A 24,582-nucleotide genomic window follows, 5' to 3' on the forward strand; every position below is an offset into this window, starting at 1 on the left:
ATGGATGCAGCGGGGGTCTGTATTCTAGTTGCCTTTCCTGAAGCTCCACCAGACACCTCATCATGTCTGTTTGCTCCCCCATTAGCCTCAGCATCTCCTTCTGTGTTCTGATCACACTCACTGTATGCTTTCCTAGCCTCTGCCACCAAATGCCTCCATGCATTCAGCTATGCCCTATCAGTGCGGGAGGACTGCATGAGCTCTGAAAACATGGCATTGTGAGTGCGTTTTTTCGCCTTCTAATCTGCGCTAATCTCAGGGACGGAGTTGATATGAGGAGCATAGAAACATTGGCAGCTAAAGGGGGAAAAAGAAGGGAGAGTAGAATTTAAGAAGATACATTTCTGAGAACAAAAGTGAGACTCTTCCACAGTGAATCAAGCAATTCATAGCAGACAGCACGTGTTATAGGTACAAAGTCGCATTTTGCCTGCCGGTATGGTGACACATCACACGTAGCTGGGCAACAGAATTCTGTTTCCAGGCAGTCATGGTAAGCCAAAGGGTATGTGGGGTTGGCTTCTTCAGCGTTCACAACATGTGGGAATGGTTTCAAACTGCAGCGCCCTCCTTTCCCATAGCAACCAATGCCAGTTGGTTTTGCCATTTTAAAGAAGAAGTTACGGGTTTCAGGATGGATGTGCAGCACACCCCTCCTCCCTCCCAACCACTCAGGCATGGCTGTTCTCCGGGATGATCCCTTTTAGCAAAGCACAAACAGCCCAGCATGACCAGGATCTAATGTGCCAGGGATCACCAAACAGAGGGGATTACTGTTCCCTTACAAAAATTCCCCTATTTCAACCAGGTGACCATGAATGATATCACTCCTGAGGTTGACACAGAAAGATAAAGACTGAATATTTCATGACTGCAACCAAAACTCAGGACCATTTACTGCCATGCTTTGTGCTGCAATGATTCCAGACCATAAGTAAAAAGTGATTTTATTAAATACAGAAAGTAGGATCTAAGTGGTTCCAAGTAGTAACAGAACAAAGTGAGTCACCAAGCCAAATAAAATAAAATGCGCAAATCTATATCTAATTAAACTAAATACGGATAAGATCCTCACCAGTTCCAGAATGCTCCCTTTTGCAGGCTAATCTTCTTTTAGTCTGGGTCCAGCAGTTGCGCACACCCCCTGTAGTTACTGTCCTTTGTTTCAGTTTCCTTTAAGGATCCTGGTGGGGTGAAGAGGCTCCTTCTTTAGCCAGCTGAAGACAAAATGGAGGGGTCCCCCAGGGGTTTAAATAGACTCTCTTGTGGGTGGAGACCCCCTCCTCACCCTGTGTAGAATCCAGTCACAAAATGGAAATTTGGAATCACATGGGCAAGTCACATGCCCATGCATGATTCAGGACTTGCAGGCAGCAGTCATTACCCACATGGTACCTTGAATGTCTTCAGGTAGACTTCTTATGTGGATTGGAGTCTTCCAAGCTCTTTTGTCTGTTAAATGCTTCCTGACTGAGCACATTCCTTTCCCAAGAAGTGACCAAATGTTCTAACTAAGGCTACTTAGAAATCAAGCAATTATACAGCCAATGTTTATAACTTTGAACACACAAATGGTGCCTGCGTACAACTAGGATGAACATAACCAGTAGATCATAACCTCTACATTGATATGTTACATGGCATATGTAGCAAAAGTCTATTCCAGTTTTATCATACGTATATTTATAAGCACCCCCCATAAAGCCTTATGGGGTACACTGTCACAGGGAGGGTGTCCATTTTTTGCTTAAGTAGGTAACAGGATGCCATCTTGCATCAGTACTGCACCCAATCCAATGTTAGAAGCATCAGTTCACAGCACAAATGTTTTGCTGAAATCAGAGCTGATCAGAACTAACTCTTTAGACACAGCTTCTGTTACGTTCTGGAAGTCTCTCTCACATACCTCTGTCCATACCACCCAGTCTGGTTTCCCCTTTTTTGTAAGACCTGTTATGGGAGCCTGTAAAGGTGCAGACTCACCCCTGTGGCGCCTCCTGCTGGTCTCTGTCCGGGATTAGCTCATCCAGCTTCCAGAGCGCCCTCTACAGGCCGGTGATCCACCTTACCGCTGGCCCCCATGTCCCTCCCAGGACCCCAGTGCCCCTTTCTCTGGGGTGCTGCCCCTCAGTCTCAGGGTCTCCCCACCCAGGGGAACCCCCAAACCCTATCCCCACCTTGCCTCAGTGTAAGGCTACTGCCAGCCACCAACTAGCCCTCATTCCCAGGGGCAGACTGCAGTGTATGCCACTCATCACTGGCAAGTGGGGTTTGGACCTGCTGCCTTTCCCTGCAACTCAGTACCTCCGTGGGCCTTGGACAAGGCCCTGCAGCCTGAGGAGTTGCCGGCCTGGAGCTCCCCAGCTCCTCTGGCCTTTCCTCAGCCCTGCTTCACTCCAGTACCCTTAGCTTCCCCAGTAGCTAGATCCCTCTCCCTTCAGAGCTAGAGGGAGACTGTGTGCCTTTACTCCTGGCTCAAGCCTTTAGAGAGCCAGCTGGGCCCTGATTGGGGTGTGGCCTCCAGCTGAGGCTGTTTCCCCCTGTCCCTGCCTGCAGGTATATGGGATCTTGGGGAGCAATTACCACAAAGGTGGGGTGCCAATTAATTTCTTTATTAAAAGAAAAAGGAAGTGGTGGGAATTTAACAATGCAATACAATGGGATGGGGGTGTATAGGGTGTTTACAATAGACAATGATGCAGGGGGTTCTTCTTATTAAACAGTGTAGGGAGTTCTAACAGTGGGATACAGTAAGTGGGGTTCAGCACAATGGGATACAGTACAGTCAATAAGCGTATCAAAAAGAAATGCAAAATAAAATGGTAGCTTCTATATAAAATGGTCAACAATCTTAGATAGAATGTATTAAGTGGTTAGTGGCCTTATACACAATGTAACACAATGGTATCAATGCAAATACAAAGTATATCAGAAAAGTGGAAGCAACCAATGGGGTGTTATAATTACAAGTAAAATGTGAATCACAGTGCAATAATACAATATGGGTGATAAGTGAAATTATGCAATGTAACGGTATAAAAGAAAATTAATGACTTAATTTGTGAGTCTAGGATAGCAGATAATCTGCAAGAGTGTCCCTAAAGGCTGGGTCAAGGAACAGGAGGGGAAGGGAGTGAATGATTAGCGGCAGCTGATGAGAGGAGAGTGCGGCTGGAGGCAGCAAGAGACTCTGAAGCCCTGAAGGGTGAGGACAACGGAGCAGTGTGATGGTGATCTTCGGTAGGGGAGGGGCAGCGGAGAAGTGTAAAGAAGGGCTAGAGAGAGGTTTAAGCAACAAGCGGACACCAAAAACAAAGGGAAAAAAAGCGGCAAGGGGTTTGGGAAGTTTCACAGGGGGAGAAGCAGCAAGGGGTTTGGGAAGTTCAGAGGGTGATGCAGACGCGTGGGGGGGGGAAGCAGCAAGGAGTTGGGAAGTTCGGAGAGAGTGCAGATGCGGGGGAAAAAGCAGCAAAGAGTTAGGGAAGTTATACAGGGGGAGAAGCAGCAAGGGGTTTGGGAAGTTCGGAGGGTGATGCAGACGCGAGGGGGGGAAGCAGCAAGGAGTTGGGAAGTTCGGAGGGAGTGCAGATGCGGGGGGAAAAGCAGCAAAGGGTTATAACAGGGAGACACGGAGAAGCACACAGAGGGGGAGATTGGAGCGGGGGAAAAACAGACACAGGAAAGTTCATGGAGAGATCGGGACAGCGAGAAGACGAATTTAAGCAGCAAAAACCTTATCTATCTTAACCAACGACAAGGCAAAACAACAAATATCACAATTCTAAGCAAAACTATAACAAGCAACTATACGGAGCAACAAAACAGTAAACTATAACAAGGCAGGTGAACTTACAAGCTCTACAATCTTAACAAACTATGACTTATTAAACTAAAAAACCAAAACCTATGGTGCACCTTATGCTATGGGGAAGTCACAGAGGGCAGAGTGGTATGTGCCCAGGATACAGCTCCCAAGGAAGCCAAGGGATGGTGGCTGCAGCAATGGATACAGCTGAAAGCAGGGAGCCCCGAGGCAAAGCCCACAGGAGCAGAGCTTAGCAGCGGCACAAACTTATTTTTAGCAGCAAAGCTCCGCGGAGTTTAAGAGAGGTTTTAAGACACAGACCAAGGTTTAGCTTGAGTCTGTGTGCTAGGGAAACGGAGCCAGCAGCTAAAATAATAAAATAAAAGTATAGAAAGTTTCACAGAGGGATTCTTACCAGTCCCCAAGGCAGCAGCAAAGGCAGAAGCAGCAGCAACATCAGAAGAAGCAAGGAGGGCTCGGTACAGTCTCAATAATCAGGAGATCTCTCAGGTAGCAATTCGTTCCTCGTGGGGGGGCGGGGGTAAAAAACCGAGGGTACGCTCAAAAATAAAATGAGAGCGAAGAAAGGACCCCCCAGAACCCCTGCCTGATCAGACCAGGTAGCAATGCAGGAACCTTTCTGATGTTTGTTTCAAAAATGTCTGTTTTTGAAGGCAAACTTAGGCAGTTTCCCGCCAGTAATCCTGATAGGCTCCCTCTGTCACAGGGGAGGAGGCACAGGTAAAAACTGCAGGTGAGCACAGAAACATGTCTGGGCAGAGTCCTGTGCAATAGGTGACTCAAAAGCACATGAGGCCTATGACTCATGCCCAGGATCTTAAAAACACAATAGGTCTTGCAGCTCTGGACATTGCCTGCCCTCCACCGAGCCCAGGTCTGAGGTGATAACAGGACCAACCCTTTGAACAGGGCAGTGGTCCCATTTAGCACGCAGCACAAGTGGCCATCCCTTTGAGAAGGGCAATGGCTCTTGTTAAACAACTTAAGGGGCCCTCCCTTTGAGAAGGGCAGTGGCCCTGGTAAACAACTTAACAGCCAGGGAAGGGCGGCCACAGGAGGAGAACAAAAACAAAATGGAGTACGGGGACAGCTGTAAGAAACAAAATGGAATAGGGGGATAGCTGTAACAGACACCCCCAATCAGCCTCACTGCTTTTCTCATCCCACAGCCCTCCTCCAGGGCTGTTTTAAATCCCTCAGGGCAGGAGCAGGTAACCAACCTGCTACAGGGCCACAATGCCACTAGACCTTTTTACAAACCTTCAGTAATAGTTGGCCAGACCAATAAAGGATTGAATCTGCTTCTTGGTTTGAGGGCCAGGCCTGCTCCAAATGGCTTCTACCTTCAAAGGGTCAGGGCAAATCAACCCACTGCCCGCCCTGTGTCCTAGGTACGATATCTCTGCATTTGGAGACCTTGACAGTAAGGCTGGCTTCTCTCAGCCTTTGTAACACAATTCCCACATAGTTTAAGTAGTCTTGCCAGGAGCTACTGAAAATAGCCAAGTCAGCTATATAGGCTCTAGCAAATGTTTGTAATGCCTGGAGCACCTCATTGACAAGCTGCAGAAAAGTAGCCCCAGAATTTTCTAATCCAAAAGTCAGAACCTTAAATTCATATAGTCCAGATTCCACTATTTAGGGGGATTTGCCAGTACCCCCCACTCAAATCCAGCATGCTTATCAGGCTGGATGATGGCATTTAGTTTTCTGTAATCCACACAAAATCTCATTGTTTTGTCCTTTTTAGGTCCCATTACAATAGAGGAGTTTTTTTGACTTAGTGATTATCCCCATTTCCATCATGCTTTCTATCTCCTCCTGGATTTGCTTCTGCATTTACCCTTTAGCCAAGTATGCTTTGGTAGGAGCGGGGCAGGGTCCCGTAGTTTGAACGGAGTGTACAATCTTGTCAGTTAAACCTGGCCAGTTGGAAAATACCTGTTTGTGGTGCTTTATAGGGCCAGCATTTCCTGTTTTGGGGTTGGAGTAAAACCCTCCCCAAACTTAACGCTTTCCAGAGGAATTTCTTCCCTCCTTTCTTTGGCCGAATCAATTAAAGGAGTGGAGAATGTTTCCTTATCAGCACAACAAATCATGTTCACTGCCACCTCCCTTTCATGGTAAGCTCTTGATATTGATATTCACTCTTTGTACAGCTCTCTACCATTGGGCTTCCTTACATCATATGTGACTTCATTTACTCTTTCACTCACTTCAGAAGGTCCTTCCCAATATGCTGCATTTTGTTTTTCTTCATTGGGATCAGCACCAACACCAGATCACCAATATCAAATGATCTTTCTTCAGTATGCTGATCATACCAAACTTTCTGAGTTTCCTGACTTTTCTTAAGGTTCTGTTGGACTAAATTCAGCATAAATTGTAAATTCTCCTTAAAACAATTGGCATACTCCATTACTATCTGACCTGTTTCCTCAGTACTGCCCTCCCAAGAGCTTTGAATCAAATCTAGGGGTCCTCTCATCTGCCTCCCATATAGCAGATCAAAGAGGGAAAAGCCAATAAATTTTTGGGGTACACTTCGATATGCATACAGAAGATAAGGAAGTAACCTATTCCAGTCATTTTCAAACCTGGAGATATATATTCTTAGCAGAGCTTTTAAAGTTCCTTTAAATCTTTCCACAAGCCCATTAGTTTCTCGGTGATAGGAAGCAGCTTTTATATTTCTCAAAGCTTTTTAAGACTACAGACATGAAGTTTGCACCACGGTCTGTCAAGGTTTCTCTGGGAAAACCTACTCTACTGAAAATGGTGAATAAAGCTGTTGCCACTGTCTCAGTTTCAATGTTAGACAAGGCAATGGCTTCGGGGTACTTCTTTAGCATTCCACAAGGCTTCTTTGATGTTTGATGAGTTATTTTGTTACAGAGGCATTTACAAGGTAAATGTTTGCTGCTGCATCATAACAAGATACAGATAAGAGAAAATAATGTACATAATGGCCCATCAGTTTTATGAAGCTCAAACACCCACTGCATGTATACATTTAACAATTGCTTTGATCCGTCTAATACACAAGTGAATTGGCCTGAATACAGTCTGACATGACCTGGTCTGCCAGCATCACATACCTCGCTGTAGTTAATAAACTTGTTATATTGTTTTAGCTAATCCAGTCTGTTTAAATTGAAGTGACTGGGAAACTCCATTCGGAGTGGCAAGCTGTGTGCATATTATTTCTATTAAAGAAATAACAGACTTTCTTTAACTTGTATTGTCCAGGAGCAGGCTATGCAGGACATACATTTCTGGGGGGAAATCTATGAGTGGGAGGTGAGTTGGGGTTACCTTGCAGTATAACCAAGGCTGTTGGGAGCCAGAGAGTAACCCAAGTTGGTTGGCAGGCTGCAGTTACATACAAACAACCAGCATGTGGTTTGCATGCTGATAGGCTGTGAGCAATCTCATTGGGAGCTACTATAGCAAAGCATTGTAAGGCACCCAAGGATGCAGTGCAGGGGTGGCAAAGCTGCTCATTAGTCTAGATTATACCCTGGTATGTCACCGATGTAACTATATAGCTCAAGGGCATGAAAAAAACATACCCCTGAGTGACAAAGTTAAACCAACCAAACCCCTGGAGTAGACAGCACTCGGTCGATGGGAAAATTCTCTCGTCAACTGAAGCACCAGAGGTGGTGGATTATCTACCCCGATGGAGAAGCACTCCTGTCAGCATATGTTGCATCTTCACTGAAGCATTACAGCAGAACAGCTGTAGCAGTGCAGCCATGCCAATGTAGTGTTTTAAGTGTAGACAAGACCAGAATGTATTACCTTTTTTACCTGAGTGAAATAAAGTGTTTTTTTAAAAGGTTGAAGGAGAAAAAATGGGGGGAAAGAGAAGAAAAGAATTAACATAAGGTAAAAAAAAAAGGTTTTTTACTAGATTTTTCTTTTCTACTGTTCTTATTTGTTTGCTCCTTAGTAGAGAACAGATAATATTTGGATATAGAGACATGAAATCAACTTGTTATATTGCCTGCTTTTATGCTGATTCATTTTTTACATTCTTCATGGACAAGTGAAAACTAAATAAAACTTTAGGAAAAATGTAAACGTGTAGCCTTTGAGAAAACTTTTTAATTTATGGTACATGATAGAGTCATGCAAAGCATTTCTTTACTTGAACAAAAAGACATTTTTATTCATAAGTAACATATGTGATAAACAAGTAATAAAAAATACCAATCAAAATAATTGTTAAAATATTGTGTTTTATTTTAGTGTGTTCATAAATTAAGATGGTCAAATCAATCTATTGTTTTAATACCAAAAATGGTTAAAAAATATACAATTTACCTTATAGTTTATCTCATATACAAATCTGCAATATAAATATATACATTAATTTACTTGTATTGTTAGTAATACACATTTGCAAAAAATATGTGCTACGTACGCAAAGTATGATACATCCAATAAAACACAGAATAATAAAGCTAGCATAGTACCAATACTAAGATGGTTTAATGGCCAAAAGAGCTAACTTATTATCACTGAAAGCTTTACTCTACCCAAAATCTATGATGATTCTTTTCAAAATATCACTAGGATCCAAGTAACTTCAGAGTTACCAAATTGCTACATGAAATGGGTTTCTATCGTCAGTTTCCATAATAGATATTTTCTGCTACATGAGTTGTTTTCTCAAGTATCCCATTTTCATTAGAACTTTCCTCTAAAAGTTGTACTAAACTTGACATATTTGTGTGAGGATCAAGTAGTTTCACAAGGGGGATCTCCACCCTTCTATCATGAAAGATATGATTCTGTAGCGTCATGGCTAACATAGAGTCCATGCCCAGTGATGCAAGTGATGTGTTCATTGTAAGATCACTCACGTTTGTACTACTGAGATGACTCACCAGTGAGGTGATATAATCTTCAGAATTTACTGGAGATAAATTCTGAGGTGTACTTTGTGCAGACAGGTCAAGCTTACTGCCCAGTTCTTCTGAAATTAGTGTATAGAAGCGACTTTTGAGTGACGCTATTCGAGAAAGAACATGATTGCTTAGTGTTCCAAAATTTAATTTTACAACAGCTTGCTGAGGATTATTCAGAATTAAACTTTTTTTAAGATATTCATAAATTTCATGTACCTGCAGAATATCTATGCCTTTGGATTCCAAAATATTTTGAATCTTGTTTTGCTTTAGCAATAAGCCAAGATTCAAGGCACCCCAATTAATGGATTGTCCTGAAAGTCCACAATTCCTCCTGTAGTGGCAGAAAACATCCAGGAAAGAATTAGCAGCAGCATAGTTTGCTTGTGTTGAATTTCCAAGAAATGAAGTCACAGAGGAGTAACACACAAAATAGTCAAGTTCCTGCCCTCTGGTAGCTCGGTGGAGATTTATTACCCCTGCAACTTTGGGACTTAACACTTTCTCAAAGTGAGATAAGTTCAGAGCTTCAAGACGTCCATCATGCAAAACCACAGCACTATGGAATACACCTTTGATTGGGGTCTTTGGAAAGATTCTGTCAATTGAACTGATAGCTTTCTCAACCTGAGAGCTAGAAATAACATTGCACTGCAAACTGACTATTCTGCTCCCTTCACTCTGATTTTGCAAAGCTTTGATTTCTTCTTGCTTCTCACTGCTTGGATTGCTCCTTGAAAGTATCGCAATACAGCCCCCTCCGTTCTGGACTATAAATTTCACAGTTTCAAATCCAAGCCCAGTGAGCCCCCCTGCCACTATGTAAACAGCATTCTGCTTAAACATTTTCTTCTGTGCTTCATATATTGGTATGTCTGAAATCCTGTTGGTCTCCACATCCCCTTTCAGCACAGCAAGTGGGATAGATTTGCAGGTGAAATAGGAGGTCGCTGCAGTGTTTGTACTTTCAAAGTACTCATTCTGCTGAAAAACAGAATATGATAGGTTTTTAAATTGTTTCATTTGCATTGATTTGATCCATCTGTGGACAGCCCTTAGGGATTGTTTTAGAGTTGTTTTCTGAAAGATACTGATAAGTTTCAGTACATGAACACAGATATTTTCTTGATCACTTCCAATTAGGTATCGAAAACATTCAGACTGTTGATTATCATGTACTAAAACAAGGTCTCGGAGATTGGAAAGATGGACTAGAACTTCCTTAGACATTCCATCTACTGGAGGTAGATAAACAAGAGCATTGCACTGATTTACACGTTGCCACTCATCAGATGTAGGTTTTGCAAGTACTGTTCTCCAGCCCATTTCCTGTGCTGTCAGAGTGAGCACTTTGCATAACACTGACTCTGGGTCAGTAGAAATAATACCTAAAGTCCCACTGTGTTTCACCTTCGGTAATGTTTGATTTACAATTTCCCATGCTACCACAAAGTATGACACACAAGGTACATTTCTAAAGCAAGAAAACTTCTTGATGTTGAAACAAACTGTTCCTGGAACCATGACTCTCGATGATGCAACAACTGGATAACATGAAGCCACATGATCTCCCACCTTAACTTTTTTCACTTCACTGCCTACTGCAGTTACTGTGCCACTGAAGTCCAGAGCTAAAAGCTTATGTTTGTCTATTGTATATGAATTCCAATACAATGTATTCCCAAAGTTACAGCTTGAAACGCTAACAGGAAAATAGTCTTCTGAATGGATGCATACTTTATCCATTTGAACTTCAACACTGTGATTTGCAAGCTGAGTAATGGTATTATTGGCTATTTCAGCAGATAAATCTTTCACTTGGTAAGGATCTGTAGTGTATAAAGTGAACGTCTCTGAGTTCTGAAGAGACTTTGAAGGTTGACTGTAATCCACATCTTTAAATGGTGTGCGTCTGATTTCCGAAGTGTAAATTCTTCCTTGATGAATCCAAATTTCTGGATGATCCCGTCCTTCGTACTTTACAATAACATCTGCTAAGGCTGAGATGTCCAGTGTACTGGAAGAGCTGATGTCAATCATCTGAAATGTGATTTCTGAAACTTCAACTATGCAGGTTCTCGTCATGCCACACAAAGCAAATCCAGGGTTAAGATGATCTACATTTCTATCTGTTGTTCTGTAGGTGATTATTCTAACTGAACAACTGGATTTTTTCTCTCTTAATGCCACAATAATTTGGCGATACGCTTCACAACACTTAGCTAAATGTGCCACCACTTTTCCTGGGAACTCGTCATTTAACTTCTGAATTCCCCACATGAACAAAACTTCCTGGTAGTCTTCAAGCTCCTTTTTCATTTTATGTTGTGTGGTCATTTCTGAACTCTTGGCTTCCAGCAATGTTTCCCAATCTTCATACATAACATATCTCGAGTCACTGTGTAAGTATTTTTTGAGCTGCTGAGCTATTCCAAGTTTGTCAGCAAACACAATGACTCTGGGTGCTTCCTCTAAACTTCCTATGGTCTGAGCGGGAAATATTTCTTTCCACTTATTTTCAAAGAGCAAGTCATTGTCTCTGAGTGATGTTGGCTTCATAAAAGTGATCCCAACACATTTCAGTTCTGCCAAAACAGAGCCACGTTTATCTGCAAAGCATCCACAAACCTCTAAGTAGTTCCCAGTTGATTTGCTTGTTTTCAAATATATCATCATTTCCTCCTCCAAAGGTCTGAAAACTACAAGGCTGCCTATGCCAGAAGGAAAGCCTGCTCTAGTCTGGAAAGTTATTGTCGTCATGACAGCGGTCATCTGCAGAAAACAGTCTAACAGCACTGGATGGATACAATAGTCAGACATCTCTTCTCTTGTCTCTCTGTTCACCTTTATGGTGGTTATAGCTTCCTTTAGCTCTTCACAATAAAATACATCACTTAACTGTCTGAACATGGAACCATATTGAAATCCAACCTGAGATAGTGTTTCATAAACCTCATTGGCTGTAACTACTGATTTACACCTTTGAAAGATGTCTTGAAAGGAGATGCTGTTTTCTTCCACTGCAGCTTCAGACTTCTTGGTAATTTGTCCTGATGCATAAACTGCAGCTGAGGATGACAGTATTTTGAAATCTGTCACATTTTTTTGCGATGCCAATTCTATCTTTAAAACATGGTAATTTTTGTTTAAAACACATGGTGCCGAAAAATAGATACTAATCTGACAAGTACTTAAAGGCACTTTTGGCCTCGAGCTACTCATCACAGATGCCAAAGCGAGCTCTGCAAAAAATGCACCTGGAACTAAAGCAACACCATTGTTCTTGTGCTCATACAAATAGGGTGTTAATGCCTGGGACACTGGGCAGTTGAATTCGGTGTTGTCGTTGTTCAAACTGTAAATCAAAGGATGATTTGAATTTACAGCTCTTCGATTTGCTTGTTGATGGATGTCCAAATAGGTCATTAGCTTCTTACGATCAAACTGGTACCTGGGAAATGCTGCTGGAATACTTTGATACCCTTCATAAAAGTGATGCCAGTCAGGATTATATCCCAGTTCAAACAGATTCCCTGCAAGGCTAAGAAGAGTCTGATATTCTTTATCAGTTTGCAAGGAGGACAAAACTCTAGTTTCTTTGCCTAGCGTTTCTATTATATACCTCTGTAATGCTCTTCCTGGGCCTATTTCAACAAACACAACATTGTCCTTTTCTTTAGCTGAAGTCACGATGGCCTGCGTGAAAGCTACAGGATCTCGAGCATGTCGGGCCCAGAATTTGCCTGTAGTGAAATCATCTGCAGAAGCAACCTTCCCAGTCAGTGTTGAAATCACTTCAATTTCCGGCTTCTGTTTTTCTAAATACTGTAAATGCTCCATCATCTCCTTTATTATTGGATCCATCATGTGGCTATGGTATGCAGCTGGGACATGTAAAACATGAAGAAATATGTCTCTCTTGCTGAACACTTGAGCTAGTTCTTTCTGAAGGGCACTCACAGAGTCTGTATCTCCAGACAAGGTACAGGAAGAAGGGCTGTTAAAAGCTGCAATGCACACCTTCCCAGAATACGGGCCAAGGGCTTCTGATACTTCTTGAACAGGGGCGTTACCAACTACCAACATTCTGCCTCCGGTAACCTTCGCCTGTAACCTACTCCTGTGATAAATTACTTTGACGGCATCTTCAAGGGAAAGAAACCCTCCACAATGGGCGGCAGCAACTTCTCCAACTGAATGGCCAACAGCAGCCACGGGCTTAATTCCCCAATGTTTCAGAAGAGAAGTTAAGGCAACCTGGAGAGTAAAAAGCAATGGCTGGGCAATTTCTGGCCCGGAGAAATCCTCACATTCACCTTCTGTTAATCCCAGGAGGCTGATGGGTACATATTGCTGAAATAACATTTCTATTTCTTTATATTTATCTCTGAACACTGGCTCTGAACTCAATAATGTCCTGCAGATCCCTTTGAAATTTACTCCATTAGCACAGAACACAAAAACTAGTTGTGGAGTCATCTTTGATGGAGTTATTTCTGTTTTAGCTGCTAATGTAACTTGTTGCTGTAAATGTTGAAGAGAGTTTGTAACAAATGCTTTTCTGTACTTGTAATTTACATGGCTTCTTCTACAGGCAGATGTATAGGCCAGATTTGGGAGAGTTACTGAGTTGCTTATGTTTAACTGCTCAGCTGTGTCTTCCATTGTCAATTTGAGGGATTTGCCTGAAGCCGCAGAGAGTACAAATAATTCAATCGGTCGTTTAAAAGAGGGAAGAACCTGTGTTTGCTTGAACTGTCTGACAACAACATGGGCATTGGTTCCCCCAAATCCAAAACAGTTGACACCAGCTACTCTTCCAAATTCTCTCGACTCTTCCCATTTTTCTACAGTCGTTGGAATTGATAGATTTAATTTCTCTGTATTTATGCTACTAATATCCTCTCTGTAATGCAAAGATGGAACAATCGTTTCATGGTGCATCATTAAAAGAACTTTAATTAACCCCGCTGCCCCAGCAGCTGATTCAGCATGGCCAACATTCCCTTTAACAGAACCAATCTTTAGAACAGGCATTTTAGGAGATCTGTTATTACCAATGATGCTACCTAGGCTCTCTGCTTCTGTAGGATCTCCAGCAGGAGTTCCCGTGCCATGTGCTTCAACATACTGCACAACTGATGGGTCAACATGAATCAGATAAATGCTGCGTAGTAACTTTTCCTGTGCTGTCTGAGATGGTCTTGTGATTGGAGTCACGGATCTGCCATTCTGATTGACTGCACTGATGTTTATAACTCCCCATATTCTGTTGTGGTCTTCTAGTGCCTGTTTCAGAAGAACGAATTAATGTATGGTATCATTTGGGATTTTTACAATATAAGGAATACCACAAAAGCAAGAGCAGATAGAACACTTATTTAACTGTTCAATGTACTTTTTTTTCTTACACAAAGACAAGTGCCTAAATATTTTAGCCCTGGATATTAACCTCACAGTAGAAGAGTTGCATCTAGAGCTGTGAATCTGTCGTCCCATAAGAGGACATATTAGAATGGGAATTGCACACTCCTGGTTATCTGGAAATCTTATTTTTGCAAGCTCTATGAAAATGAACCTACCTTTTTTAGTGGCTTCAGTAAAAGAACACCGCAGCCTTCTCCCCTTCCATAACCATTTGCCTTTTTAGTAAAGGGCATACTCATCCCCTCAGGAGAGATCATTTTTGCTTTACTCAGAGATACGAAGGTGCGGGGATCTATAATGCAGTTCACTCCTCCACACAGAGCCGCTTCACAATCTCCTGTAGTAAAATAAATGTGTGACTGTTTTCCATCTTCTGTACATCTCTACAGATTTACATTAACACGCTGTGGTAATATACTGAATTGACAGCATTACCCATTGCTGATAAAAATGAAAGAATTTATGGAGAGATTATAAAAACAGAACTGACCCTCTGAAAGTTCTTAGACATATTCAGACTTTCAGGGCCTGAAACCCAACAGATGGTAAAATTCTCAGTGTTTGGAATTGGCCTGCGCAGACAGCAGAATATTAGTAGAAGTCAGTGAGGTAGTAAATACTCTTTGTCTAAAAAAATAAGAGTAAAAAACCACCCAACGCTGCATGAATGATGATAGTATGATAGGGCAGAATGGCAGATACTAACAATTTCACAAGTTCCTAAAAATGGAAAACTCGTTTTGACCAAATGCGCCCCTATGTTCACACCCTACACACTATTGTAATAATCTTTGTGCAAAATATGCCTTGTGAGGTATCATTTGAAAACTAACAATTCATGAGTCAATAATATCATGGTGAAATTTAGGTAGCAACATTATATGTACAGTTATGAATGCCCCAAGAATATTGGTTGTGGCACATGTTCAAGCCCACATAGCCCCAATTAGGCAGAACTGGTCAAGTAGGTCTATCTTAAACACAGGAATGTGTGTTTACCTCACTTTACAGATAAGTAGTAAACTGGATACTTGAGACAGGAAGAGACAGAGAAGGAAATTTGCATTTTATCAAACAATAGCATGAAATGTCTTTCATGATGAGACTCCTTGTTTCCTTCCTCACCTCAAGAATGAACTTTGTCTAGAAGGGAAAACCTCAGGAAAATGCCTTTCAAAGGGTGACTGAACTATAAACATCCCAAAGCACAAACATCCCAAGTTATCCCTCTCTATCCATCTCTCTCTCTCCTTCACCTAAGAAGACAAAAGAAACAGACCTTGAGGCAGATCGTGGTCTGAGAATTTGGTCAGCGATATTGCTGGAATTATGTGGTAAGGGACTTCACCTTGAATCAAGTCTAGTTTGTTAAGTGTCTTATCTCTATTTCTTTTGTAACTACTTCTAACTTTAATGCCTTAAACTTGTACTCACTTAAAATCTCTCTCCTTGTAATTAAATATACTTATTTTATTATTTAATCAAAACTAATCCAGTGTTGTGAATGGTTTGGGTAACTCCATTTAAGGTGGCAAATTACTGTATGTTGATCCCCTTAGAGAGGCAACAGACCTAATATATCTGGACTATCAAGAGAAGTCTGGGCAGTGAAGAACAATCATTTTTTTAGGAAAATCCAGGACTGGGAGTGTAGTGGAGTCCCCCTGCATGTGGTAAACAAGGCTGGTGGAAGTCAGAATGTGACTGGAGAGTGCTGGCAAGTTGCAGCTATACACAGACACACAGGGTATGAACCTGCATGCTATTTTGCTGTTTGTGAGGGGCCCAGGTTGGGTGCTGCAGTAGCAAAGCATTGTGAGGCATTCCAGGTTACAGGGCAGGAAGTGACACAACCCCTCACTGATCTGGATTGCACCACAGAATGTCATACTCAAATATTTCATGGCTGCTGATAATCAGTGAGAGTGACTAGCAATTGCTGTTGCCTGTCACAGGAACTCAGAATGTAAAAGTGTCATTTTGTTCACTTTGGTAATGGTAAAATGCAAATACTTTAGTCCTTACCAGCTGCGATATTAGTCAAATTCTAGTACTGCACATATATACCTTAGCAGTTTAATTGCTGTAGCAATCCTAATTTATTTGCTTATTTACTTTTAGTCCCAGTACCTTGTTTAACGGCTTGCGAGGCATAATGCAAAGCAAAAAGAAATGATGAGCAGGCAGTATCGATGGAAAGTGATGGTCCAGTCAGATTAAAAGTGTATGAAATTCTGTTAGCAGCTATGCTCATTGCTGCCCCAATCCCATCGTAATGATTTATTTCAGTTACTGCTCTGCTTGTGATGATCTCATAGTCTCGGTTCATAAGACCTGTAAAAACAGTAGACATGTTTCATGTTAGTGAGAGCGATAAAAACAGGTGATCAAATCTAAACCTAATGGTGTTCTTTGCTCTCCTAATTTTATCCTATGCTGCCTTATGTCAGCACCTAAGGTGAAATCCTGGCAGTATTGAAGTCAATGGCAAAACTCCCATTAACTTTAGTGCGGCCAGGATTTCACTCCGCATCTATATATTTAAGACTTGAAATCTGTCTAAAGGTATTAAATGACATGAAGGCTTGTCTGCAAGAGAAAGTTGCAGTGGTCTAGCTAAAGGTGTGATTCTAAACTCATTCAGTGACACTGGGACAAACCCCTATTTTGATTTACCTTCAAAGGATTCCTGATTAACTTAAACTAAACCAAAATGAGCCTGGTTTAAAGGGAAATAAGAAAGTCCACAGAGCCTTTTGCTCTGGTTTAACTGACTGGGTTTTTAAATCACACCTTTAGTGAAACCAGCGCAACTTTCTTGTGTAGCCCCAGCCTTAGTGCTTGATATTGACATAGCTCTATGCAGCTGGCCCAGGCAGTGAGACTATATAAGAACCATCCCATGTGGCCATGCAGGGTTTAGCTGGCTTATGAGACATTGGGTTTGGTGAGGCAAGAGCAGGAGCTGCACTCCCAATAGTCTCCTTGGACTGAAATGGGTTACCTAGGGAGGGGTGGAATCTCCATCCTTAGAGGTTTTTAAGGCCCATCTTGACAAAGCCCTGTCTGGGATGATTTAGTTGGGGTTGGTCCTGCTTTGAGCAGGGGGTTGAACTAGATGACCTCCTGAGGTCTCTTCCAACCCTAATATTCTATGATTCTGTGATTTCCTGTGAGCAGGTAGATGAGGGGAAAGGGGCAGTGTTACTGATCCTGTGGGCATGCAGCCCTGCAGTGGGAGGTGCTGGACCAGTCCAGCTGGAGCACCAGGAGCTGCAGGCACAAAGGCTCCCAGAGTCATCAGGAGTGCAAGGGAAGATTCCACACTGCTACCTCCATCCAGAGAGCACAGTGTCCACCCACCTCCTTAGCCAGGCAGTGCTGTTTGTGATTTAGACTTAGGCTATGTCTACACTACCACTTATGTCAGCAGAATTTATGTCGCTCAGGAATCTGAATATTCCAGCCCCTGAGCAACATAAGTTACAACGATATAAGTGCCGGTATGAGCACAAAGCTGTCCCACCAACATAGCTACCTCCGCTCATAGGGGTGGATTAATTATGTCAACAGAAGAGCTCTTTCTTGTCAGATTAAAGTGGCTACACTAGAGATCTTACAGCAGTGCAGCTGCATCAGTACAGCTGCACTACTGTAAGCTCCCTAGTGTAGACTTGATCTCAGAGCAGTAGTTTTCAAACTTTTTTTCTGGTGACCCAGTTGAAGAAAATTGTTGATGCCCATGACCCAATGGAGCTGGGATGAGTAGTTTGGAGTGTGGAAGGGGCTCAGAGCTGGGGCAGAAGGTTAGGGTGCGGGGGTGAAGGCTGCAGGATGGGGCCAGGAACGAGGAGTTTGGGGTGCAGGAAGTGGCTCCAGGGAGAGGCTCAGGGCTGTGGCAAGGGATTGGGGCAGGGGCTTACCTTGGGCAGCTCCCAGTGAGTGGCACAATGGGGATGCAGAGGCAGGCTTCCTGCCTGTCCTGGCACCACGGACTGCACTGCTTCCCGGAAGAAGCCAGCAGCAGGTCCAGCTCCTAAGCGGAGGCACGCAAGCAGCTCCACGTGGCTCTCACTTGCAGGCCCTGTTCTCCCAGAGGAGTGGAGAGCCAGTACTCAGGGCGGGGGCAGCGTGCGAAGCCCTCTGGCCCACCCCGTCTAGAAGCCAGACCTGCTGCTAGCCGCTTCCAGGGCACAGGACAGTGTCAGAACAGGTAGGGACTAGCCTGCCTCAGCTGGGCAGCACTGTCAATAGGACTTTTAATGGCCCGGTCGGCAGTGCTGACCAGAGCCACCGTGACCCAGTGCCTTACATTCCATGAACCAGTACTGGGTCATGACCCGCAGTTTGAAAACCACTGCCTTAGAGCAGGCCTGCGCAACTCGTAAAGCGGTGAGGGCCACATTACTCCAAAGAAAACAGCTGAGGGCCAAAACCTCCCGGCCCCGCAGAAACACCCCCCCCAGCACCTCCCGGCCCCGTGGAAATACCCCGCCCCAGGGCTGCCCAGCCCTGCAGAAACAAACCCTCCTTCCCCAGGGCCACCCCACCAAAACAGCTGTGGGCCAAAAAGGAAGGTTGGGGGTAGGGAGATGATACTTTATTTTAAATCAGCCAGGGGCTCCCAGCTGAAGAGATGGCTGGGAGCCCTCAGGGGCAAATTAAAGGGCCCGGGGCTCTGGCGGCTGGGGAAACCCAGCAGGGCCGGCTCTAGGTTTTTTTTGCTGACCCAAGCAAAAATAAATTTGGCTGCCCCACTGTCATAAACCTAGTCCCAGATTTGGACCTTAGCGTCCAAAATATGGGGGTTAGCATGAAAATCTCCAAGCTTAATTACCATCTTGGACCTGGTAAAGCTGCCACCACCCAAAAAAATAGAGTGTTTTGGGGCACTCTGGTCCCCCCAAACCTTCCCTGGGGACCCCAAGACCCAAATCCCTTGAGTCTCACAACAAAGGGAAATAAACCTTTTCCCTTCCCCCCTCCAGGTGTTCCTGGAGAGACACACAGAAGCAAGCTCCGTGAATCTAAACAGAGGGATTCCACCCTCCCCGTTTCCAGCCTTGGAAAACAGAAGTACCGAGAGCTAATCTCTCTTCCCCCTTCACCCAGAGGGAATGCAAAGTCAGGCTAGTAAATCTAACACACACAGATTTCCCCCTGACTTCTTCCTCCCACCAATTCCCTGGTGAGCACAGACTCAATTCCCTGGAGTTCCCCACTAAAGAAAGACTCCAACAGGTCTTAAAAAGAAAGTTTTATGTAAAAAGAAAGAAAAATACATAAAAAATGGTCTCTCTGTATTAAAGTGACAAATACAGGGTCAATTGCTTAAAAGAAATATGAATAAACAGCCTTATTCAAAAAGAATACAATTCAAATCATTCCAGCAACTATACCCAGGTAAATACAAAAGAAAACAATAGAAACCTTACTGCCTTACTATATTTGTACTTACAACTTGGAAATAGAAGATTAGAAAGCAGGAAACAGAAATCCTCTCATAGCCGAGAGAGAGACAGACAGAAGACCAAGAACAAAGGACTCACACACAAACTTCTCTCCACCCAGACCTGAAAAAGTCTGGTTTCCTGATTGGTCCTCTGGTCAGGTGTTTCAGGTTACTTTTTTTCAGGTGAAAGAGACATTAACCCTTAGCTATCTATTTATGACACCCCCGTCCCAGCTCTGGGCTCCCCCCTGTATCCCCCTGCTGCCCCAGTCCTGGGCTCTCCCCGCACTCACCCACACCCCCTGCCGCCCCAGCGCTGGGCTTCCCCCTTTCCTCCCCACCAGTGCCCTCCCCCGACCCCGCTGCTGTCTCAGCCCTGGGCTCCCCTCCACCAGTGCCCCCCACACACCTTCTGCCGCCCCAGCCCTGGGTCACTGGTAACTCACTCCCAGGGCGGTCATTCAGCAGGAATTTTGGATGCGCACAAAACACAGACAGGATTGGTTCTCATATGGTTACAGAGCTGCAGTAAAGTGGAACAATTTTCAGCTTGTGTGATTGGAGGATATCTGGATGCATATTATAAGCCTGTCCTCCATAAATGAGGAAAAGTTGAGGTGCCTTTATTATTCTTTTGTTCCACTCTTTCTTTCTATGGGGAATTTGCCAATGCAATATCACTGTCTTCCTTTTAAACAAACAAAAAGGCAATGGCTGTTGAAAATAGCAATTACAGTCCTAATAAGCATTTCTTGCTCAATTTTATCCTACTTCTTCTACAGCAAGTTACAGTGGATCAGTATATTTGATTTGGGAGAAATGAAGTAACAGCTGCCCAAACTGAGCCTGAGCACTCTTGAATGAGGTGTTCAAATCTGGAAGGCAGGTGCTGAGGGGTGGCGGGGGCTGTGGGCTCCGCGGGGGAGCATGGCAGCATGTATGCAGCAGCGTTTCTGGAGCTGCACGGAGCCAGACATGCTGGTCTGAGTGGCATGGTAAGGGGGCTGGGGGTTGGAGAAGGGGTAGGGGGTTCCGGGGGGCAGTCAAGGGAGAGGGAGCAGGGGGGGTTGGATGGGGCGGAGGTTCGGGGGGACAGGCCGCAGTTGGATAGGCATGGGAGTCCCAGAGGTCTATCCAGGGAGAGGTAGGTGGTGGGGTCCTGGGGGGAAGTTGGGGGAGCCCAGGAGGGGGCAGTTGAGGACAAGGAGAAGGGAGGCTTAGATAGGGGCTGGGATCCCAAGGGGCAGGGGTCTTGGGAGGGGGCAATCGGGAGACAAGAAGCAGTGGCACTTAGACAGGGCGTGGGGCCCTGGGGGGCAGTTAGGGGCAGGGGTCCTGGGACGGCGGTATCAGGGGACAAGGATCAGCGGTGCTTCGATAGGGGATGGGGTCCTGCGGGGCAGTTAGGGGCAGATGTCCGGGGAGGGGGCAATCAGGGGCTGTGGCCGGGATTCAAAGGGCTCTGGGCTGCCGGCAGCCGCGGGGAGCCCTGAGCCCTTTAAATCCCAGCTGCGGCCAGGATTCAAAGGGCTCTGGGCTGCCGGCAGCCGCGGGGAGCCCTGAGCCCTTTAAATCCCAGCCACGGCCAGGATTCAAAGGGCTCTGGGCTACTGGCAGCTGCGGGGAGCCCTGAGCCCTTTAAATCCCAGCTGCAGCCGGGATTCAAAGGACTCTGGGCTGCCCGCAGAGCGCCGTGTGCGCAGGATCCCCCGCGGGCCGCACAGTGAGCCTCAGCGGGCCGCATGCAGCCCACGGGCCGTATGTTGTGCAGGCCTGCCTTAGAGTATCATTTATGTAGCAATGAACAATACCATAACCTAGTTAGATAACATGAGCTGTTTATAACATAAGTATGCAGCATTGTTCATAGTATGGTAGCTTTCGATTTTCTATCATTAGATAAAGTTAGATAACTTTCTATAGTATATGGAAATGTGTACCGTTTTCCAAGATGCTAAATTTATTAAATAGTTCATCATTAGGCTGCAAGCTTACCAACAAAAACCCCTGTTTTGGTGCCACTGATATTTTCCATCGTGACTCCTGCATCCTCCAGTGCTCTGTACGTGCATTCCAGGAGCAATTTCTGTTGAGGATCCATGCGCTCAGCTTCCACATCACTAATTCCAAACAGCTTGTTGTCAAATGTGTTAAAACTAAGAAATATAAACCAGTAAATGATATGATATATATACACAACATACACTACTAGAGATTTTTTGTATATTCAGTTATTATTACATGATAAGCCAAATGTCCGTATATTTCTCCAAAAAAATCTCAATTAAAAAGCAGCATGCTGGTAAAAGTACAAATTTTGTTCTTCTCCCTATGCTAAGCACCACCTCCAAAAATATTTTATCTTCACAAGAGTATAGCTATCAAATAGCGAAAGGAGTTCTTAAAACACAACTATATAAAGAAGTGAAATAAAGAATGGAAGAAAAAAGATATTAAAAGTATTTTTTAAAGTTATACTGTATCACTAACCGAGACAAATAAGATTATATGTATATATGTATCATTGTTAGGTTTTACAGTAGAGCTGGTTAGAAAAATGTCAATGATACTTTTCTCATCGGAATTTGCTGATTCGTCAAAATAAAAAATGTTTCACAGTTTGATATCGATAAAATTCTCATGGAACCGAGGCAGAGTATTCCCAGTGTACCCCACAGAATCAGAGGAAGCCAACTGCCTTGTTTTGTTTAGAAAAAAGCAAATGAAAACAGACTGATTTTTCCAAAACAAAAACATTTGAAATTTCAGCTATTTTGAAATGTTGAAATTTCCCGTGGAATGGAAAATTTGGCTAATGATTTTGGATCACATAAACAGGCTTACCCATCAATAATTGCAGCTCGCATCGTGCATATTTTTCCTGGTTTGTTATCTGGATCATACCATTCTCTGGTATTGAATCTTTCTGGAGTTATTTCTACAGTACAGTTTCTGCCTTCCACTAGTACTTGCCAGAAATTGTCAATTCCTTCACCTGTTGAATGAAGATTTTTTTAAAAGCAGATTAAATGTTTTTTAACAGCACATACTGAAATTGAAACTCTCACAGATCTACCTTATAAAAGTAAAATGTTACATTGTCTTTAAAAATAAAGTTACTTAACAATAAGCAAATGAAAATTCCCAAGTTATAAGGAAATTAAAGATTTGCAGATGAATGGTGCTTCTGTGTCTCCTCAAATTCTGCGTGCTTTACAAAAAACCAAAACAACTCGCACAAAATCCTAATATTTTCTCCATTTTGAGATGCATTGGGATGTTTTTTCCAAACCATTAAGGGCATGAGAGATATTCATGTCTGCCATGATGCATACAAGATATAAACTAGTCACAATTCAATATTTATCAGTGTGCACAAACTAACAGGCTTCTGGCATAATAGTTTATGTAATCCTGGCCACTGTTGTGTTAACTTAACTGTAACTTCATTAAAGTCAGTGGAGTTTACACATATGTAAAATTGTTGCAAGTTGGCCTGTCATCTTTCATTGTAATGTAGAGTTTGTCACTTTCAGAGGTCGGTTTCACATGTCATATTCTAGGTTACCCTTCTTCGTATGTTTCTATGAAAACAAGTGCTTGATCAGTGTTTTCCCCAGGAACTGAAATTAGGGGGGGTATTAGAATTTACAAGCGAGGGGGTAAGGGCCAATGAGGGGTGAGACTGTGAGGGTGAAGGTGAGCTGTATGGCACCATAGTAAAAACTGAAAAATGTTTCATGACCATTTTATTAGCTATAACTCATGTTTTAAAATCATCACACAAATTAAAGTTCGGTACTCAAGACTTCTATGAAGCACTGCATCTACATCCTTCTTGGTTTCTTGTTATAATTTTGCACAACTCTGTTAATTAACTTCTTGAATGCAATGTGTTCATCTTTGCTGGCTTCTCGTGTGTCCGGAACTTCCATTCCTTCAGTTGATATGCTCATTAGTTCATTCACATGACCAGGCAGAAGGCGACTTCTTTCAGAACACAAAATTCTATTCAATCATGAAAAAAAATGCTCAACTGTAGCTGTTGTGACTGGGAGTAGTAAGAGATGAATTCCTACTTCTTTCAATCCCAGGAAATTTAGCATAAAGATCGGGTTGCGCCACTAGTGATGATAAAAAAGAAGTTGAAGTCAAATCTTCGTTCATTCGTCGTATGATATAGACTCATAGACTTTAGGGTCAGAAGGGACCAATATGATCATCTAGTCTGACCTCCTGCACAATGCAGGCCACAGAATCCTATCCATCCACTTCTATAACAAACCCCTAACCTATGTCTGAGTTATTGAAGTCTTTAAATTGTGGTTTGAAGACCTCAAGCTGCAGAGAATCCACCAGCAAGTGACCCATGCCCCACGCTGCAGAGGAAGGCGAAAAACCTCCAGGGCCTCTGCCAATCTGCCCCGGAGGAAAATTCCCTCCCGACCCCAAATATGGCGATCAGCTAAACCCTGAGCATGTGGGCAAGACTCACCAGCCAGCACTCAGGAAAGAATTCTCTGCAGTAACTCAGATCCCATCCCATCTAACATCCCATCACAGACCACTGGGCATACTTATCTGCTGATAATCAAAGATCAATTGCCAAAATTAAGCTATCCCATCATACCATCCCTTCCATAAACTTATCAAGCTTAGTCTTAAAGCCAGGTATGTCTTTTGCCCCCACTACTCCCCTTGGAAGTCTGTTCCAGAACTTCACTCCTCTAATGGTTAGAAACCTTCGTCTAATTTCAAGTCTAAACTTCCTAGTGTCCAGTTTATACCCATTTGTTCTTGTGTCTACATTGGTACTAAGCTTAAATAATTCATCTCCCTCCCTAATATTAATTCTTCTGATATATTTATAAAGAGCAAGCATATCCCCCCTCAACCTTCTTTTGGTTATGCTAAACAAGCCAAGCTCTTTTAGTCTCCTTTCATAAGACAAGTTTTCCATT

The 24,582-nt window shown here is 43.4% G+C and overlaps 1 protein-coding gene across 1 annotated transcript; it reads right to left on the reverse strand.

Moving 5' to 3' along the window:
* Nucleotides 1–8,460: 8,460 nt before the first annotated feature.
* Nucleotides 8,461–23,788, reverse strand: LOC127043649 (mycolipanoate synthase-like). The gene is made up of 6 exons (XM_050937631.1): nt 23,701–23,788; nt 22,466–22,616; nt 21,617–21,777; nt 16,300–16,503; nt 14,325–14,506; nt 8,461–14,031 (listed from the first exon to the last, which is right to left on the reverse strand). The coding sequence occupies exons 1-6, from the start codon at nt 23,786–23,788 to the stop codon at nt 8,461–8,463; spliced, it is 6,357 nt and encodes a 2,118-aa protein (XP_050793588.1).
* Nucleotides 23,789–24,582: the final 794 nt, after the last annotated feature.

This window comes from Gopherus flavomarginatus, chromosome 2 (genome assembly GCF_025201925.1).
Source record: "Gopherus flavomarginatus isolate rGopFla2 chromosome 2, rGopFla2.mat.asm, whole genome shotgun sequence".
NCBI lineage: Eukaryota > Metazoa > Chordata > Testudines > Testudinidae > Gopherus > Gopherus flavomarginatus.